General features: G+C 39.6%; 1 protein-coding gene across 3 annotated transcripts in view; it reads right to left on the reverse strand.

Moving 5' to 3' along the window:
- Positions 1 to 19,645, reverse strand: part of EXOC6 (exocyst complex component 6) — a 111,446-nt gene that overhangs the window by 80,061 nt on the left and 11,740 nt on the right. For all 3 annotated transcript variants that reach the window (XM_066618937.1, XM_066618936.1, XM_066618935.1), the window contains exons 2-5: positions 7,373 to 7,544; positions 6,128 to 6,175; positions 5,941 to 6,031; positions 3,469 to 3,514 (exon numbers count right to left, since the gene is read on the reverse strand). In XM_066618937.1, coding sequence (XP_066475034.1) covers positions 3,469 to 3,514; positions 5,941 to 6,031; positions 6,128 to 6,175; positions 7,373 to 7,544 — 357 coding nt within the window. The remainder of the gene's footprint in view (positions 1 to 3,468; positions 3,515 to 5,940; positions 6,032 to 6,127; positions 6,176 to 7,372; positions 7,545 to 19,645) is intronic.

The raw sequence follows: 19,645 nt of genomic DNA on the forward strand, positions 1-19,645 counted from the left end.
CTCCTGACCAAGGAATTAAGTCAGATAGAGGTTAGAAGATGTTTCAGACCTCATTGATAAATTAAAGATCAATAAGTCACCAGGCCCTGATGGCATCCACCCTAGAGTTATTAAGGAATTGAAGAATGAAGTTGCTGATCTCTTGACTAAAATATGCAACTTGTCCCTCAAAACAGCCACAGTGCCAGAGGATTGGAGGATAGCAAATGTCATGCCGATCTTTAAAAAGGGAAAGTGGGGGACCCAGGAAACTATAGGCCAGTCAGCCTAACATCTATACCGGGTAAGATGGTGAAATGCCTCATCAAGGATAGGATCTCAAAACACATAGACGAACAAGCCTTGCTGAGGGAGAATCAGCATGGCTTCTGTAAGGGTAAGTCTTGCCTCACAAACCTTTTAGAATTCTTTGAATAGGTCAACAGGCATGTGGATGCGGGAGAACCCGTGGACATTATATATCTGGACTTTCAGAAGGCGTTCGACACGGTCCCTCACCAAAGGCTACTGAAAAAACTCCAGTCAGAGAATTAGAGGGCAGGTCCTCTCCTGGATTGAGACCTGGTTGAAGGCCAGGAAACAGAGAGTGGGTGTCAATGGGCAATTTTCACAATGGAGGGAGGTGAAAAGTGGTGTGCCCCAAGGATCTGTCCTGGGACTGATGCTTTTCAACCTCTTCATAAATGACCTGGAGACAGGAGTGAGCAGTGAGGTGGCAAAGTTTGCAGACAACACCAAACTTTTCCAAGTGGTGAAGACCAGACATGATTGTGAGGAGCTCCAGAAGGATCTCTCCAAACTGGCAGAAAAATGGGCAGCAAAATGGCAGATGCATTTCAATGTCAATAAGTGTAAGGTCATGCACATTGGGGCAAAAAATAAAAACTTCACACATAGGATAATGGATTTTGAGCTGTCTGTGACAGATCAAGAGAAGGATCCTGGGGTGGTGGTGGACAAGTCGATGAAAGTGTCGACCCAACGTGCGGCAGTAAAGAAGGCCAATTCTATACTGGGGATCATTAGAAAAGGTATTGAGAACAAAACAGCTAATATTATAATGCCGTTGTACAAATCGATGGTAAGGCCACACCTGGAGTATTGTGTCTAGTTGTGGTCGCCGCATCTCAAAAAAGACATAGTGGAAATGGAAAAGGTGCAAAAGAGAGCAACTAAGATGATTACGGGGCTGGGGCACCTTCCTTATGAGGAAAGGCTACGGCGTTTGGGCCTCTTCAGCCTAGAAAAGAGACGCCTGAGGTGGGACATGATTGAGACATACAAAATTATGCAGGGGATGGACAGAGTGGATAGGGAGATGCTCTTTACACTCTCACATAACACCAGAACCAGGGGACATCCACTAAAATTGAGTGTTGGGAGAGTTAGAACAGACAAAAGAAAATATTTCTTTACTCGGCGTGTGGTTGGTCTGTGGAACTCCTTGCCACAGGATGTGGTGATGGCATCTGGCCTGGATGCCTTTAAAAGGGGATTGGACAAGTTTCTGGAGGAAAAATTCATTACGGGTTACAAGCCATGATGTGTATGTGCAACCTCCTGATTTTAGAAATGGGCTATGTCAGATGCAAGGGAGGGCACCAGGATGCAGGTCTCTTGTTATCTGGTGTGCTCCCTGGGGCATTTGGTGGGGCCGCTGTGAGATACAGGAAGCTGGACTAGATGGGCCTATGGCCTGATCCAGTGGGGCTGTTCTTATGTTCAAATGCTGGAGTTGGGGAAACCTTTTTTACTCTAGGCCCTGAACAAACCCTTTCTTCTTTTAACACTCATGCTGTTGGGCTTAGGACAGCAGCTTCCTTGGAATCCTCTTTAAGCACTACCTGATGAAAGCACAAGGACACAGTTTACTAGAAGCAATGTCCATTTTACCTGTTTTACTATAAATTTGAAGTTTACTCTGGCCAAGGGAAAAAGAGAGGAACGTTCTAGATTACTTTTGATGCACTTTTTCAGTAGTGTTCTGTGTAACAACATGCTCTTCTACTCATATCAGTGGTTCCGAAACTGTGAGGCACGGTTCCAAAGGAAGACGCAGTATATTCTTAGAAGAGTTGCGGGATGACCCTGGTTGTCTTCCCAGGTGCTGCCATCTTGGATCATGTACTATTCGCACAAGATCACACACTGCCCAAGATGGCGGTGCCCGGGAAGAGAACAGCAAGGAAGAAAGTAGATGATTCTTTCTGTCTCTGGAAAGCAGATGATTCTACACAAGCCTGGTTATGAAAGAAAATCCGATTTGGGCCAATATGAATAATCCAGGGTCTGAAATACATGGAACTTCATGTTCCCCCTCCTGATTCGTCAGATTTGCACCAGCGATTTTGCTGGCACAGATCTGAATAGCCCCTTGCACAGGTTGGGGCTTTACTCGGGTAAAGAAACAAATGTCACCTTACCTTGAGGAGATCTTTCTGCCTACTCCTAGCCAGCATAGGATGCAGTGTGGGCCGCATGGCCCTGTTGCACTGGCACTGGTTAGAACTGAGCTGTAATGTACCTATTTTGATTTCAGTGAGTACTCAACAACATAGAAGGGTGACTGCTTTTTCCTCTATTATTTAAAGAAACAAGATGGAATTGGCCAGGAAAGCCATACTGACAGAGAAAAAATAAATTCCTCACTTTTATTCTATTATTTTAATTAATAGCATAGACCAAAAAAAAAAAAAATCAGCATTAGTGCAGTTTGTATACTTTACAAGGAAAGAGAAAGACTTCCTGTGCAAAAAAAGGAAAATTATCTACAAGCAAAAAGTAAAATATTAAGGGGCACCAAATCAGCATTTGAAGAAGTTCGCCTTCATAACATATCCAAGTGGCCTCTTGCCAAATCTACTCATATTAGTTTGATTTTGTTCATGCACAGGTATAATTGATAGGCCCAAACATGTACTTTACTGCATATACCTAAACAAGAGTTAAAATTATAGTGATTGCATTACATTCTCAGCAGGTTAACAGGCAATAATAATACACAAAAACATATAGGGATCATAACTCCCTTTCTCTCCCCCTAAGTATGCATTTGTTTCAAATGTGCTTTGAAGGATTAAACTATTGCTTAGTGAGCTGGGTAGAATTCATCATTTGTATGACAACCAGTTATTAGAGGCTTGCTTGCAAATGCTAAAGCAAATAAAAATTCTAAATACTATACAACAGAAAAGTTTCCATTGAATTTCATGCTTTTTAACATCAAGTTTAATTTCTCAGGTCAAATAATTAAATCCATGAAAATGCTTTATTTTTCTCATAACATCTGTTCTTTTGTAATGACACGCCTGAAACAAAGACGTGGAAAGAACACAATAAGACCAGACAAAGTTTCATTATGCCTTGAGCAGAAGAGTCTTTACCATTCCCATCAGTAATTACAGAAGACAAGTAGATGAGCCCATTCATTAGAAAAGTTATACATTGGTGAAAAAGAAGTTTACTTACCTTTTTACATTCATCTGCTCTTTAAGTTTGCTGTACATTTCAAGAACTGTATAAAAGAAAATATCAATATTCCTAAGTTCTAGCACAAAAACATTTAACACATGCCTGTTTATCAAAGTTTATGTGCATATATGTATACTCTTCTTTCAGGTAATTTACAATGAGAGAGCAACAGAAAAAGTAAAAAAACAGCAAGATGAATCTACCTCTACATAACAGCTTAACTGAGAAAATGACGACAGATTTAAAAGAACACCACAAAAAATTTCAGGGTTTTCCTATGCACTGTTAAGGCAAAAAGTAAGGAAAGACCTTTATTGGAATCAATCAAAATATGTGTTTGTAGTAGTTCAGACACTTCAGGATTCTTCATTAGGCAGGATGTTCAGCAAAACAACAAGAGAAAAGGAAAATTGGAAGACAGGAATGATAAAAAAACACTCAAGTCAGCGGTTTGTGAGTCTTGAGATGGAGTGCAAAAGGTTTTATGCAGACTAAGTTCAATTGCCTTCCACTACATGCAAAACAGATTCCATTCTGCACCAGGGACACTGGCACAAGGAAACAAGGATGGCTAGTGCTCTATTTTTTTGAAAACATTGAATCTACTTGGATCTGTCTCCAGCACTAATTGAAACACAGAGTTCCCTTGCAAGGTAGGCAGCAGAAGAGAAATGTGGCAGTCTTTACCAACACTAAAGATGAATTTAAAGTGGTACACTGGACAAAGAATCAACACAGACCAAATCAGACAGCATTACCTAGCAGTTGGAAAGCATCTAATATCCCAAAAGTTAAGTCCCAGTAGCTTAAAGTGCAAACAGAAACTGGCCTTGCATGTTATAGAGACTAATCAATGTAAGTCTGTGTAAAATCTCTTGCACTCCATGTCAAGACCATCACAACTGCACTCTGGAATTTTCCATCATGATTAACAGCTGTTTCCTCTTGTTGTTTTGCTTCACATTCAGCCTGAAGAAAAATTCTGAAAAACACAAAAGCATACTCACCACTTTGTGATATTTTAGTTGTGCCTTAAAAAGGTATTATCCAAATTTGGTTCATTGGGAGGGGGGGGGAATAGCTAGCACAGCTACCTGAAATTTTTCTGTATATTGTTAGATAGCAGAAATAATATTTAGTAAGCCAACAGTACCACCTACTGTAATCTTTGCAAGTTACATGACACACACAACAAAAAAAGGTCATTGACATCTGCCAGAACAGTTCTTGTAACCAGCGTGAACCACGTGGGAAAACCTGGCATGTTCAAAAGGGCAACGCACAATGCTTCAGTAGCAAACTAAAATAATTATGCAGGGGATGGACAGAGTGAACAGAGAGATGCTCTTTACACTCTCACATAACACCAGAACCAGGGGACATCAACTAAAATTGAGTGTTGGGAGAGTTAGAACAGATAAAAGAAAATATTTCTTTACTCGGCGTGTGGTTGGTCTGTGGAACTCCTTGCCACAGGATGTGGTGATGGCGCCTGGCCTGGATGCCTTTAAAAGGGGACTGAACAAGTTTCTGGAGGAAAAATCCATTACAGGTTACAAGTCATGATGTGTATGTGCAACCTCCTGATTTTAGAAATGGGCTATGGCAGAATGCCAGATGCAAGGGAGGGCACCAGGATGAGGTCTCTTGTTATCTGGTGTGCTCCCTGGGGCATTTGGTGGGCTGCTGGGAGATACAGGAAGCTGGACTAGATGGGCCTATGGCCTGATCCAGTGGGGCTGTTCTTATGTTCTTATTTTCTAACCAGAAATGCTTAGGGGAAAAACAAAGGAAGGTAGAAAATTTTAATTTCTCTAGGATATTGCTAATTTCAGCTATCAGTAAATTAAGATAAAAATGACATTCAACTATATCAGTGGTCTCTAAATTTTTCGGCCGAAGGGCCACATCAAATATCTGGCACAGTGTAGAGGGCTGGAAAAAAGAATTAAATATAAAATTTAAATAAATACATTAGAGATGGAACTTGAATGAATGAATGGGCTCAGATGTCCAGGATTTCTCCAAGCACCAACACAACCAATAATAAAGCACACACACTTAAATGGACCCCCATTTCCCCGCCCCACAAGCACAACTCTGGTTGTGTTTGGTCAACTGGGCCAGAGGCTCTCAGGGGATCAAAGGTTGGCCGTGGGCCGGACAGAAGCTCTCCGCGGGCCGCATCTGGCACCCGGGCCTGGGTTTGGAGACCCCTGAACTATATGATGAAGTTATTTTTACCATCATTACCCTTTTCATCCATGGTCTCTTAATGAATATACAAATGGGAATAGCTACACTGTATCTCAGTAGAAACATCCAAATTAAGATTGTAATGATCCTTCCTTTTAAAAATATCACAATCAGATATTTATATATATCACAATATAATATTTATATTAACAGATGTTAATCCTGTTAAAATGTACACATTTTACTAGTGTTGTTTACATTGTTGTTACTTACCTGGAAGACACAACTGAAGCTTTTCCACGACTGTTGTAATATTCCTCTGCTGAAGTCTACACTGGATGATTTCCTCTGTTTGAGCTATCACCTTGGGCATTTTCAAACATATCACAAAATTAAATTATGTACATATTTAGTTTCCTATGAGTGCTCATTAAATATATAGGAAGCACCATTATCTCACCTCTTTTCCAGCATCTTGAAGCCTTCGGTTGGTATCAGTAACTTGGACCTTAAAAAATAATTTCACCTTTGTTAGACAAATATGCATATATTGCCCTGATGCAACTGTTCACCCTTGTAATCAGATCATGCTTCATGAGAAACTTAGAACAAAGACGTGCAAATCCAAATTAACTCTACAGCTTGAACTTGAACTTTTGATCACCAAGGTTTCTTTGTTAACTTCAATTAGTTATGACAGTTCTTTCTAACAGATTCTGTGGCAAACTTCTCAAATTTACTTGGGATTTTTGAACTTTGTTTGTTTCTGTAGGTCTGTCAAACAATTCAAATCATTGACCCAATTGACCACTGGTCCCTTTTTGATAACCTCAATAAGCTCTATGTGCCATTCATTGTCTGCAAGAAATGGTGATTGCATTTTATGGTAATTAAACATTCATACTTTTCTGAATGCAAACACTGGGTGGTTGATTAACATCAAACGTGGAAATTTCCAAGCCACAGCAACATTTTAATGCTGCAGGTGCAGGCAGAGCTCGACCTCAGACTTTCCCACATATTAAGTGACTCATTAGGTCATCATAATAAGGGAGCACATTCTACTTTATTAAAAAACTCATTAATTTCTGAACAAAGATGCTCAATGACCTCATTGATGCTGTATTTGGTCCCTTGTTATCTGAATATCCTTTATATAATGCTGTTCTAATCATAACCTCTGGTGAACTATGCTCATTCTGTCTGGTGTGCATATTTTTTCTCGCAAAAGTGTAAAGAGAGCTAAAAGGGACTAGTTCCATAATTTACTTCTGAGGAAATCTTGCAACAAGTTTCTAAAGAATTCCAATAATCCCAATTACTTTCCATAGAAGTAGAGAAGCATTTGTCAGGAGGGAGAGAGCAAGAGTAAATTAAAATTGGGCACTTATAAAACAATCAAAACTTGTTAAAGTATTTAGATGCACCATACTTCACAGTCTGCTGTACAATTATTACATCGTTATTTAATATATCGTTAATTAATATATCTTTCATTAAAAAAACTAAAACTTATATATTACTGCAATTCTCAGCCCTGCAATGCTTATGCCAATCAAAATGTTTTGAGTTTCCCACAGCACAAATGTACCACTATTTTATTTTATTTTTATTTTTAAAAGGGTGTTCAGGTAATCTTATAACCAGTAGGAATAAATTCTTTCATTTGATTGCAATAATTGTGAACATGATGGTAGCACCTTACCTTAAGTTTTTCTGCATCAGCCCTTACTTTAAGAAGTTCGGTGATGGCATCCACAAAACCTTGATGATGAAAATTGCACATTTTTTCAATCTCCCTGTCATGGTTGCGTATACATGCATCCAGTTTTTCCATAAACTTCTGGTGAGCATTTGGCTGGTCATCATACACAGACCTGTTAAATATATACAGATACAAAATGAAAATAGCAATTAATAAGCATTGAGAATTTTACTAATGCATACAAGAGTTCAGTTTTAAAAACTCATTCTCTTACCATCTTTAAATAAAAGGATTTCCTAAATATCACTTAAATACTATATTTAATGTCCATTAAATATAAAAGTACAGTAATTCATACTCCTAACAAAGGTACACTCACTGCATTTTTTATTCTAAGTAAATACAAAAATTTCTTGTACAATGAGCCCCCTTGTGGAGCATAACTGCAACACACAGTTCACGTTCTGAATTGGTGGCAAGATCTTTAGATTCTCAAAAAGAACATCTTTACTCAAATTTCATATTTCACACCCTCCAGGGAAACATAGCTAGGCAAATCAGCATGGTCAAATGGTCATACCAACAAATCAATAGATATATACACAATTAATAGTCAATCAAAATCAGATCCAACATTTCTCTCTTCCATTATCCTCACTATTTTACTCAAGGAAGGTTTCATTCTGGTTATGTACCTGTAAACCCCAGAGACTAGACAGCAATTCAGAACTAGAGAACAAATTCAGAAAAATCTTCTCAAACTGCCCTGGGTTAATCCACTCATGAGGAGGATGGTTTCTTCTCAGTCTGCCACACATTTCAGAAACAAGTGGCTCTGAGACCTTGGCTTTTGTAATTCTTGGCTCTGCTGCATATGTATGTATGCATACACATATACACACACAATAAGTGAGGTCTGAAAAAACACACTCTCCCAAGTCAATATGGCTGTTGGCAGAGGAAAGCAAAGAATATGCATGAAATGAAATGCCAAGAAAATAAGGGGAAACTGAAGCATGCAAAAGGACCAAAAGGATCATTTCAGAATAAGCCAACATTGACATATACAAGCACATAACATTTAAATTACACTATAAGGCAGTGGTTCCTAAACTTTTTTGCCTGTTAGCTCCCTTGACCTACTGAGCCACTGACTGCAACTCCCTATTAGGCTATACATTCTATAGGACAGCAAGTTTTTCATGAGGATTCGGTGGCTCCCATAGCTGGTTTCCATGGATCCCTGGGGAGCCATGACTCACAGTGTTGGAACCAGTGCTATAGGCAATAAAGTGCAAAATAAATGTACTCAGGTATGCTACAATGGAATAAAACCATGCACAACCAGTGACCGAACTGAATTTTTTCCCCAAAATGCACGCAATATTTTGCTAGTACTCCATACCTGGCTATTTTCAGCACTGGCAGAATTTTATCATTGCTACAAAGTAGGCCACCTTAAAATATGTACATTTACTGAAACAAAAGAAAATAACTTAAAATTACAGCAAACATTCCTTACATGTCTACTAGATACATCCAGCTTTTAGGTTTCTCTTTCTGCCACAACTATTGCTAAGTCACCTGCCATCCTCTAGTTTTCTCTAATCTCAGCCAAACCCCATGTGGCCACTCAACATTTCAACATACTTGCACACTCTCCCCACATTCGTGTGTGTTTTTGCAAATAATATTTTTAGAGGTATGCTTATTTCCTGCTCTATTTCTCCAATCTTTACAAAAATCCCCGCATATGTTTTTCCTCTCTCGAACTATCTTATTCCACATAAGAGCTTAGAATATGCTATCAACTAGTCAATATCAAACAACCCTCCTTCCCTCCCAGTTTCTGGGTGATTCATTCAAGGGCTGTTTATTCATGAAACTAAAATTTTATCAAGACTGTTGGTTTATTTTAGATTCACATGGATCTGAAACAGGGATGCACTCAGCCACTGAAATCTACAGGTCTACAAAGTGCTTACTTTTAGATGGATAGTACCTTACCTGTATTCATTCCTTATGTAAAAAAAAAAAAGAAAAAAAAAGCTGGTATCAGAGCCTTGATGCAGATTCATCTATGTTATTCATTTTAAAAACAAAAGGCAAAACAAGACTTGACACTGTCCAAGTGCACTTTTCAAAGGAATATGCTTAATAGCAAGTGTTAATACTTGAATAAAATAGTAAGTGATGGGTTGGCAATTCTATTCACTTAGGTGTATTTTGTAGATATACATAAAGAGAAACAATTGGGTCAATGCAGCCAAGGCACTAGTTGTTAGCAAGAAACATGACTTCCTGGCTTTGCTTTAAATAGTTATTAGAACATAGTACTGAACAAGTTATTTCCTGAATACAGCTACCTGAATTAGTATTTGATTATACTTGTGCTCGTATATTAATGTATGTCTGAAATGTGCAACACCTTTCTCAATACATAGAGAAAATTTCCTCTTCTCCAATGCACAGCAAATGTGTTTTACCACTAAGCATGCAAAACACGGTCAACACAGAAAAAGATAATTTGAGTTCCAGACAATATAAATTCTGTATGCGAACAAAGTGCAGAGCATCTAAGCTTCTGTGCTACAAATATCACAGTATCCATATTTTTAGCATCACAATATTTAAATGTGGTCTCAGCATCCCATCTCTTCAAAAGGATGAACAAAGCAAAGCTTGGCTTTTAAAAAAATACTAGGTATGAAAGCAGACGCCATTTTCTACTCAGGGTAAAGCACATAAATTAAAAAATGTTGTGGAAAATGAGAGTAGGTTTTCTCTTGCTACTGTAATACTCTAGCATTCAGAGTCATACAACTGAAAGGAGATGCAAGACAGACAAAAGCAGATACTTCTTCACAAAGACAACATAGTAATTAATGGAATTTCCTTCCACCAATTGTAGCAATGATCAGTAGTCTTGATGGCTTTAAATGGGGATTCAACAAATCATACACAGAGGATAAGTCTGACAATAGGCTACATGCTACCTCCTGTTAGAGGCCACATATCTCTGAATACCAGTTGTTGGGAAGCAATAGCAGAAGAAATTTACGTGTTCCTTTTCATATGGAGTTCCCTGATTAATCTAGTTGGCCACTATGGAAAATAAGACGCTGGACTAGATGGACTATTCTATATGGGGAAATAGTGTCACCTAGTGGATTTACAATAAAATACATCTCTTCATGAGTTCTGAAATCTTTTGTTTTAAGACCAACATTACCTATCACCACATAAAACAAAATATTTTTATATTCTCTCTTCAAACTGCAATAACTTGGAAGCCATCCACTAAACATTATTTCATATTAGTAAACACATTAATGGATACAGATGAACATTGTAAGTGATTTTCTTTACTGACTGAGGGAGAGAGCAATTAAGAAATACTTGTTCTTGTTATTCAGAAGAGGCATTTCTCATTGTCATTTAGACAGGCTTATTTGAAATGCATTTGGTATATCTGGTATATCATCATTTTACTATTGACAAGGCAGCAATTTATAACTCTTAATAACAGATTGTACACATTAGTATATAAATAGTATGCACTATTTTTTAAAAGCTGTGCAACTTGAACACATATTAGTGTTCAAGTTACATAATTTAACTAGTCTCCTTTTCACATTTCACTGTGCCCTTTGACAACTTACTTATTTCCAACTTTCATGTATGCGAACCTTTTACATCTGTTACTTCCAAAATGCAATAGGGCCTTCTGAATTAGAGATCATAAACTCCACCCTCCCACACCTTATATTTCCATTCCTCTCAGAATTTACTAGTCCAGACAAACAGAAGCAACCCGAATATAGTAAAATAGCACCGTAGCACACCTTGTGGTAATTCAGATAAAACACGACTGGCAGTTCGCTCCCATCCATCATGCCCCTGTTCCCAACCCCTAACATAGTATATTGTACAATATTAACAATATGAATGAAATCTTAATGCAGTACTGTTCTTAACTGTGAATAAATCAACTCACAAACGGAAAGCATTTACTGTTCAAGAAAAATTAAATGCTCTGGATCAGTTAAAGAATGGAAATCAGCAAACTCAGCTGGCCAGACATCTCAATGTTAGTGAGTCTCCTCTAAGAGGATGGGAAAAAGGAAAGAAGTTGTGTGGTTTACTTTGCAATTCAGAATACTGGACAACAGAGAAAGAAATGAATAGCCGATCCAACGCTGCATCAGCGCCAGCTCTGAGTGTTACAAACATGCTGCAAGGTATGCTTGTGCCACTCAGGGAGTAAGTGGCACAGGCAGGGCGGCCTGCACAGCCCTGTCAACTGCAGTCAGAGCCCCAGCCACTGGTGGAGTGAGCCTAGCAGTATGGGAGGAGGGGAGGTGTTCCTGGGCAGAGGGTGGGCGGAACAGGGGAGACAAGTTCAGGAGGGGGTTGGGCCTTCTCCGCCAAATCCTATCCCCCCTCCCAGTTTCAGAAGCCTGACACGGAGATTCTCAAGTCTGCACCAGTGAAACAGCCAGCATAGACTTGAGAAGCCCCATTGAGCAAGCTGAGGCTTTACTTGGATAAAGGGATGACCTCCAGCCTGCTCAATTCCACCAGAGGATGCTCCAATAGTGGTTTGGAGTCACTGCTCCTGTGTGTGCATTGGACTGGACTTGCAAAAGATGAAAACTTAACATTAACTTCATAACACAACCCTGAATTTTACACGATTGAATTTTGTTGACCCCACTTATCTCATTATGGCAGTGTTTTATTATACTTGTGGATCTCAATTTCTAATTTCTTCCAAGGCTGCAATGCTAAAGCTGCATAGCAGGAAGGAGGTTTGGCTGAAAAAAAAAAATCAGCAAGATTTAGAAACCAAGATTTCCTAGTAGGTGGCCAGCAACAGAATCTAACTGTGTAGCAGTACAACTGATCAAAAGGAACTAAAGAAGAAAAAGAAGATGAAAGAATATACACAATACTGTTTTCTGAAAGAGTTTTTTTTTTCCAAAATAAGAATGTACAATGTTACAACAATTTCAGTGTCATAATTTGTTGACTTTTATCCAAGCACTTAGTTATTAATGCAAGATAATACATATAAAAAAGTAGCATAATATTTTATATCTAGTTGGATTTCTCTTTGGTGCAGTATTGTTTCTTTTTTATTATTTCATAAGCAAGCAGTGGACACCAGAGGGCACCATTCTTTTACACAATGTGTTGCTTACTGAATAAAATGAAAGCATCACCATAAAAGTCTGGTAAAACATGCCTAGGGCTTCCCATGACCTTACTTCGCACAGAATATCTCATCATGCTTGCTTTTCCTCAGAGCAACAATTTTTGGCCCCAGAAACCTCTCCCCAAAAATGCTGAGACTTGCCTATAAAGCCCATAAGGGAGACACAGCTGAATTCTGCTGATGTGGGCACATGTCTACTACATAAAGAGATGGCATGCCAGACACTCACTCTCAATTCTATCTGGCATCTAAGAAATCCGTTCCAGCCATTATTATTTTGCATTCCTCCCCCCCCCCCACCTTTGATCACACCAGCTTCTTATCCACAGGCTATGCCACCAGTGCTGGAAAGTTGGATAGGATTGGGCACAGACTTGTTATAATTTCCAGAGGTAATTTCCAGAGGTAAGTCTTGCCTCACGAACCTTATAGAATTCTTTGAAAAGGTCAACAGGCATTTGGATGTGGGAGAACCCGTGGACTTTCAGAAGGCGTTTGACACGGTCCCTCACCAAAGGCTACTGAAAAAACTCCACAGTCAGGGAATTAGAGGACAGGTCCTCTCATGCATTGAGAACTGGTTGGAGGCCAGGAAGCAGAGAGTGGGTGTCAATGGGCAATTTTCACAATGGAGAGAGGTGAAAAGTGGTGTGCCCCAAGGATCTGTCCTGGGACCGGTGCTTTTCAACCTCTTCATAAATGACCTGGAGACAGGGTTGAGCAGTGAAGTGGCTAAGTTTGCAGACGACACCAAACTTTTCCGAGTGGTGAAGACCAGAAGTGATTGTGAGGAGCTCCAGAAGGATCTCTCCAGACTGGCAGAATGGGCAGCAAAATGGCAGATGCGCTTCAATGTCAGTAAGTGTAAAGTCATGCACATTGGGGCAAAAAATCAAAACTTCACATATAGGCTGATGGGTTCTGAGCTGTCTGTGACAGATCAGGAGAGAGATCTTGGGGTGGTGGTGGACAGGTCGATGAAAGTATCGACCCAATGTGCGGCGGCAGTGAAGAAGGCCAATTCTATGCTTGGGATCATTAGGAAGGGTATTGAGAACAAAACGGCTAGTATTATAATGCCATTGTACAAATCTATGGTAAGGCCACACCTGGAGTATTGTGTCCAGTTCTGGTTGCCGCATCTCAAAAAAGACGTAGTGGAAATGGAAAAGGTGCAAAAGAGAGCGACTAAGATGATTACTGGGCTGGGGCACCTTCCTTATGTGGAAAAGCTATGGCGTTTGGGCCTCTTCAGCCTAGAAGAGACACCTGAGGGGGGACATGATTGAGACATACAAAATTATGCAGGGGATGGACAGAGTGGATAGGGAGATGCTCTTTACACTCTCACATAATACCAGAACCAGGGGACATCCACTAAAATTGAGTGTTGGGTGGGTTAGGACAGACAAAAGAAAATATTTCTTTACTCAGCGTGTGGTCGGTCTGTGGAACTCCTTGCCACAGGATGTGGTGCTGGCGTCTAGCCTAGACGCCTTTAAAAGAGAATTGGACAAGTTTCTGGAGGAAAAATCCATTATGGGGTACAAGCCATGATGTGTATGCACAACCTCCTGATTTTAGAAATGGGTTATGTCAAAATGCCAGATGCAAGGGAGGGCACCAAGATGAGGTCTCTTGTTATCTGGTGTGCTCCCTGGGGCATTTGGTGGGCCGCTGTGAGATACAGGAAGCTGGACTAGATGGGCCTATGGCCTGATCCAGTGGGGCTGTTCTTATGTTCTTAACTGTGTTTAAATCTGTTGCAATAATAATAATAATAATAAAACTTTATTTTTATCCCGCCCTTCTCCCCAAAGGGACCCAGAATAGCCATGTGGCACCTTAGCTAACAAGACAAGAATACGTGCTGTATTCAGTGGGGGGGGGGGGGGAGGAATCATGGAGGTCTCCTCAAGGGTGACAATGAAGTTGCATTGGTACTAGAAATGTGGTTAGGACTGGGCTGGAACATCTGCTTTCACAGGGAAAGCTTATAGTCCACAAAAGTTTGTGCTATTCAAATTTCTTATAGTATTTAATGTGTTCTTTTCCAAAGATTTTCTTCAGAAGGATGTTGCTGCTGTTGAGGTAACTGCTTTGGAGAAAGGCTCTTTTTCAGTTTCTTTCTTTCTTGCCTAGGCAGGAAAAACAGACTTCTGGACTCCACTCCTTCTCAGTTTGCTGTAAGAGGATAAAATTTGGTGCACGCATCTGAGGAAAATGTGCATATCTGTATATACACAAAAGAAAAAACCATACATGCCTGCATAAGTTAAAGTACTGTATGCAAAGGTGTATGTCTGACATTGTTCACTAGCCAATTTAGAATTCTATGCAGTATAAGAAAGTACCATGTGGTACAATTTAGATATGCATATACCAAACAAATGCATCATCATAATGTAAATAATGAAGAATTTGGTTAAAATACTTGGAACAGCAACTCCAAAAAGCCACAGGGTGAGGAAAACACTCCCTGGTTTTTGATAGGAGGCACTAATATAATGTTGCTTCTATATTTTCATAAATTAATGTTATAAAATTGCTTGAAATAGGCAATTTCAGCATAAGATTAAATACCTTATTTTTCAGACTAATGAAAAAAATTACAGGAATTAAATCTTCTACGAATCTTCAGGACTTTTCAAAATTATGATGTCAACCACTTAATATGTACAACAACCAAGAACAAAAAAGCTTATCACAAATGGATGCAGGCAATGGCTCCCATACAAGTACAATTAGATCCTGACCATGAATTAGGCATGTAAGGCAAAGAATTCAATCATGTGGACTCCCTAATTAATTGAACCTGGTCTGTAAGGCGCCCGTGTAATGCACCAAATTTTTGCAGCAATTTCTCAGGAAACCTTGCCACCATTTCCTTGTTGACAACCTACAAATATATATTTACCCCAATCAAAATAATCTAATACTAATTTTTCCTGTACTCCATGTTGTTTTTGAATACACACCCTTAAATCTTTATAAAATAATGTCCAGGTGTTTCCTGTAATTCAAACAAAAGATTTAATGTGCACATATTCTTAATTTCTAAACAGACTTTCTACTTGCAGACGTTATCTATGAAACCAATTCTTCCATTTCTGTTTAGAAATATGTCACTCTTTTATTTAGAAGACTACAGCATGCCAAAAGAATGCAGAATTTGCAAATGCCAAATGGGGGCTGGAGAATTTATTAATCTTAGTTCTGCCTTTATACTTGATTTGTCATGTTTTCCTGTATGGGCAGTTTCTGTGAATTGTTCTCACTAATAGTATCCTGTTTCTACGAGCAGGAAAGGGCTGAGTACAGTTTGTTAGCTAACATTACTTCCTATAACCAGGGTCAATATTGTGTAGTAGTGACACTACAGCAGTTATTGTTCAGTCTGGATAGGCAATGCATCACTCTGATGGTTGTTAATGGACATCCTTTGTAGTGAAATGGCAACTGATAATCAGTAAACCCAGATTTGCAAAGGACTTCCTCCTTCCTGTTTTTACACCGCTGAGCAAGGAGATGCCTCTTCCTGCTAAGCTTTTGTGCTATTTGCTGATTTAGACAATAAGATGTTTTTTTCCTTTAGTAACAAGCCACTAATTTTTCCATTTTTATAACAAAATACACATACTGAAAGCCATATTCTGCTTGCGGGATCAACTTCATATGCAGCTCACCATCAAGCAGATAATGAATTACTCAGCTGTGAGGATACAAATGTAATCATTTCCTAAGCCTCCCTCTCATTTTAGCCTAGCCCTTGTTAATATACACCACCAAAATTGGTCCTAACAACATTGCACTTAACTCTGCTTTACCCTCACGTTCCTGAGGATATTCCTCCCATATCATGATATCTCAAGAAAAACTGAATCTGATAAAGAAGTTTATGGAAGAGTAGTGGACTCTTTGGCACAGGCACAGCTCCTCTACTTGTTGCGTTTGTGATGAACATCCATATGTGATGCTTCCCCCCTTTTTTGGACACTTCTAAGTCCCCAGAAGCTCCGGTGCTGGTTCAGTACCCAGAACAGCTGTTGAGACTTTCTCAAACCAGGTAATACAATGACAACAGACATACATAACTTAAGATCAAGCACAAGGATTCCCATGTGTGCGCTTCTGCCAGGTCTGCTGTGATATCTAGTGTTGATTCGTGGAAGGCACGCCTCTCTCCATTGACCAGGATACCAGAGACAATCTAAGCAATAAGGACTGTATTTCCAGCTAGACACATTGAGGAATTAATTTTGTTTGTTTGCTATTCCCTCCAAGCCACCTGCAAACGTTATCATTGTACTAGGTGATTGGGACTTGTGAGTGTTTGCTTCTTGAGTAGCTTCTCAACTTCATCTGCTGAGGGTTACTGGTAACTGCATCCAATTGATCAAGCTTTTGCTTTGTGTCCACCCAGCAAAAGTTCAGGTATTTTCATCAGCTTGCTCATACTTTTATCTACCCCTTTTTGTTTAGTTCCTTCTCTTTTGAACTTCTAATAAACCAGTAACATTTTGACTCTTGCCTGTCTACTCCATGTTCAAGGGTAATTCAGTGGGTTGTCCCATCACTTTGTTTGTACAGACACTACTGTGGTTTTCATTTTTAATAAGAACTCTGGATTTCATTGCTGTCCTGGGAGGAGCATCACCTTCTTGGCCTCTATAGCATGGGATGTTGGCAGTTGATATAAACTAACAGTTTCCTCTCCAGTTAAGCTGCTGGAATCCCTAGCATGTATGCACTGCTGAAACAGATGCCTGCGTTGGCTCGGCCATGTCGTGAGAATGGATGATGGCCGGATCCCAAAGGATCTCCTCTATAGAGAACTCGTGCAAGGAAAGCGCCCTACAGGTAGACCACAGCTGCGATACAAGGACATCTGCAAGAGGGATCTGAAGGCCTTAGGGATGGACCTCAACAAGTGGGAAACCCTGGCCTCTGAGCAGCCCGCTTGGAGGCAGGCTGCGCAGCATGGCCTTTCCCAGTTTGAAGAGACACTTGGCCAACAGTCTTGGCCAACAGTCTGAGGCAAAGAGGCAAAGAAGGAAGGCCCATAGCCAGGGAGACAGACCAGTGACAGACTGCACTTGCTCCCAGTGGGGAAGGGATTGTCACTCCCAAATTGGCCTTTTCAGCCACACAAGACGCTGTTCCAGAACCACCATTCAGAGTGCAATACCATAGTCTTTCGAGACTGAAGGTTGCCTACAATCTAAGCTGCTGGTCTAGTAAAGAGAAAGCAGAGAGTAGAAAGGAGGGGCATGTATGTTAACCACCAGATGCTGTTCCCCTCAGTTAGCCATCTTCTCTCCCAGCACCTTCTCTAACACTTGTATACACTTAACACAGAGCGTGACACATCTTTTGCTGTACTCACCTGTGATTAAATGGACAGGCAGGAAACTTTATACTCTTTCTGCTAGCAAAAAAAAACCCCTATTAGGGTTATTATAACCTAACCTATATTAATATTCACCAAGTCTTAAAATCAACTTTAATAACTATGGGAGTTAATTAACAGCAGCACAGTTCAAGGTTTGGTCATAATTTAGATGAAGTTACAGGAAAACAACAAGTGCTGCTCAAATAACATGCACATGTTCAGGCAGGATAAACTCAAACAGTTTGTGGGCAAAGGATCAACCACACATTTGAACTTGCTGTACCTGATCTCCAAAACTATTAGCTCCAGTTTAAATGTAGGTGAACTGTATTACAGCACAGATAAGAGGTCTGTGTAAAATTATTACCAGATGGGCCACCAGACCAGAAGTTGAAGGCAGTGAACACAAACGACATTTTCCCAAATGCTCACAATTTTCTGAGTTGGGTAATTAATTTGTAAATAATTTTAACAGCTATTACTAATTCCTCATGCCCATTCCCCAGGACCCTGCATCCCTGCAAACTTTAGCTACAAGTTTTGGACTACACTCATATGCAGTTATATCCATATCAATTAACTCAGTATGCTACACACATGACTGCCACTAGAATAACTAAAACAGCAGAATCATACCTTTTAACTTCAACAACCTTTATTGGCATCATGAATCATACCTTTTTGTAAAAAGCAACTACTTAAAAAATATAATATACTTTGATGATGTTTTAGTAAGCTAAAGAAACAGACATAACCCAAATTAGGGACATTCCTTACAGGTCTCTTATGGTCCTGTCACTTAAAGTCACCTTAAATCAGATTCCTACTTGACCAAGGACAGAGAACCCAAACATATACTATCCTTCACAACAGCAGGTAAACATGAGCTGAGCTTCATGATTTCCAGTATCAACAGGGAGGAAATATTGTTCCACTGCTCTGCTACCAAGAGTTTGTATCTCCTCCAAAGCTGAAGAAAAGTCCCTGTACAACCCTCTAGTCTACACAAAGCAGAAACAATAGGAGTTTTGGGGGTTCGGAAGAGATAGAGAACAAACAATTCAGAGAAAAACATCTTAAACTTGCATAAGTGATCCTCTCTTCCTAGCATCAATACAAAATGAACTTGTGCTGGGTAAAGGGGGTGTCAGGTTATTTAGAATTAAGTGGGGCACAACTGGACAGGTGATTCTTTGTGGTTCTATTAAGCCAGTTCAGAGCAAACCTGGCATACATAATTTATGAAGCACATTCCATCAACCAACTACAGTAAAATGTAGTTCCTACCAAAACATAGTAGCAAATTGTTTACCAGATGATGTAGGTATTAAAAAAAATCTCTTCTCATAAATTGACTCAGTTGTGTCCCCTTAATCACATTTCCTCCAACTAAAATACCCCAAATATTGCAGTCTTTCCTCAAAGGAAGGTGCTTTAGTAATAAATTATCAAATTATCACCATCAAACGAAGGTGCTTCAATTAAGGAGATGGGGCCAGTACTAAGCGGTCTTGTTCTCAAGCCCTTTCCTAATGACCTGAGACATGAAGTTTACCTTCTCAGTGGCCACAAACCGAATCACCACTGAGCCAACCAACACAACCCCAAGATCTCTTTCCTGACTCATTATAATAGCTCAAGTTCCGTCAGTGTGTATTTATAT

This window comes from Tiliqua scincoides, chromosome 3 (genome assembly GCF_035046505.1).
Source record: "Tiliqua scincoides isolate rTilSci1 chromosome 3, rTilSci1.hap2, whole genome shotgun sequence".
Lineage (NCBI taxonomy): Eukaryota > Metazoa > Chordata > Lepidosauria > Squamata > Scincidae > Tiliqua > Tiliqua scincoides.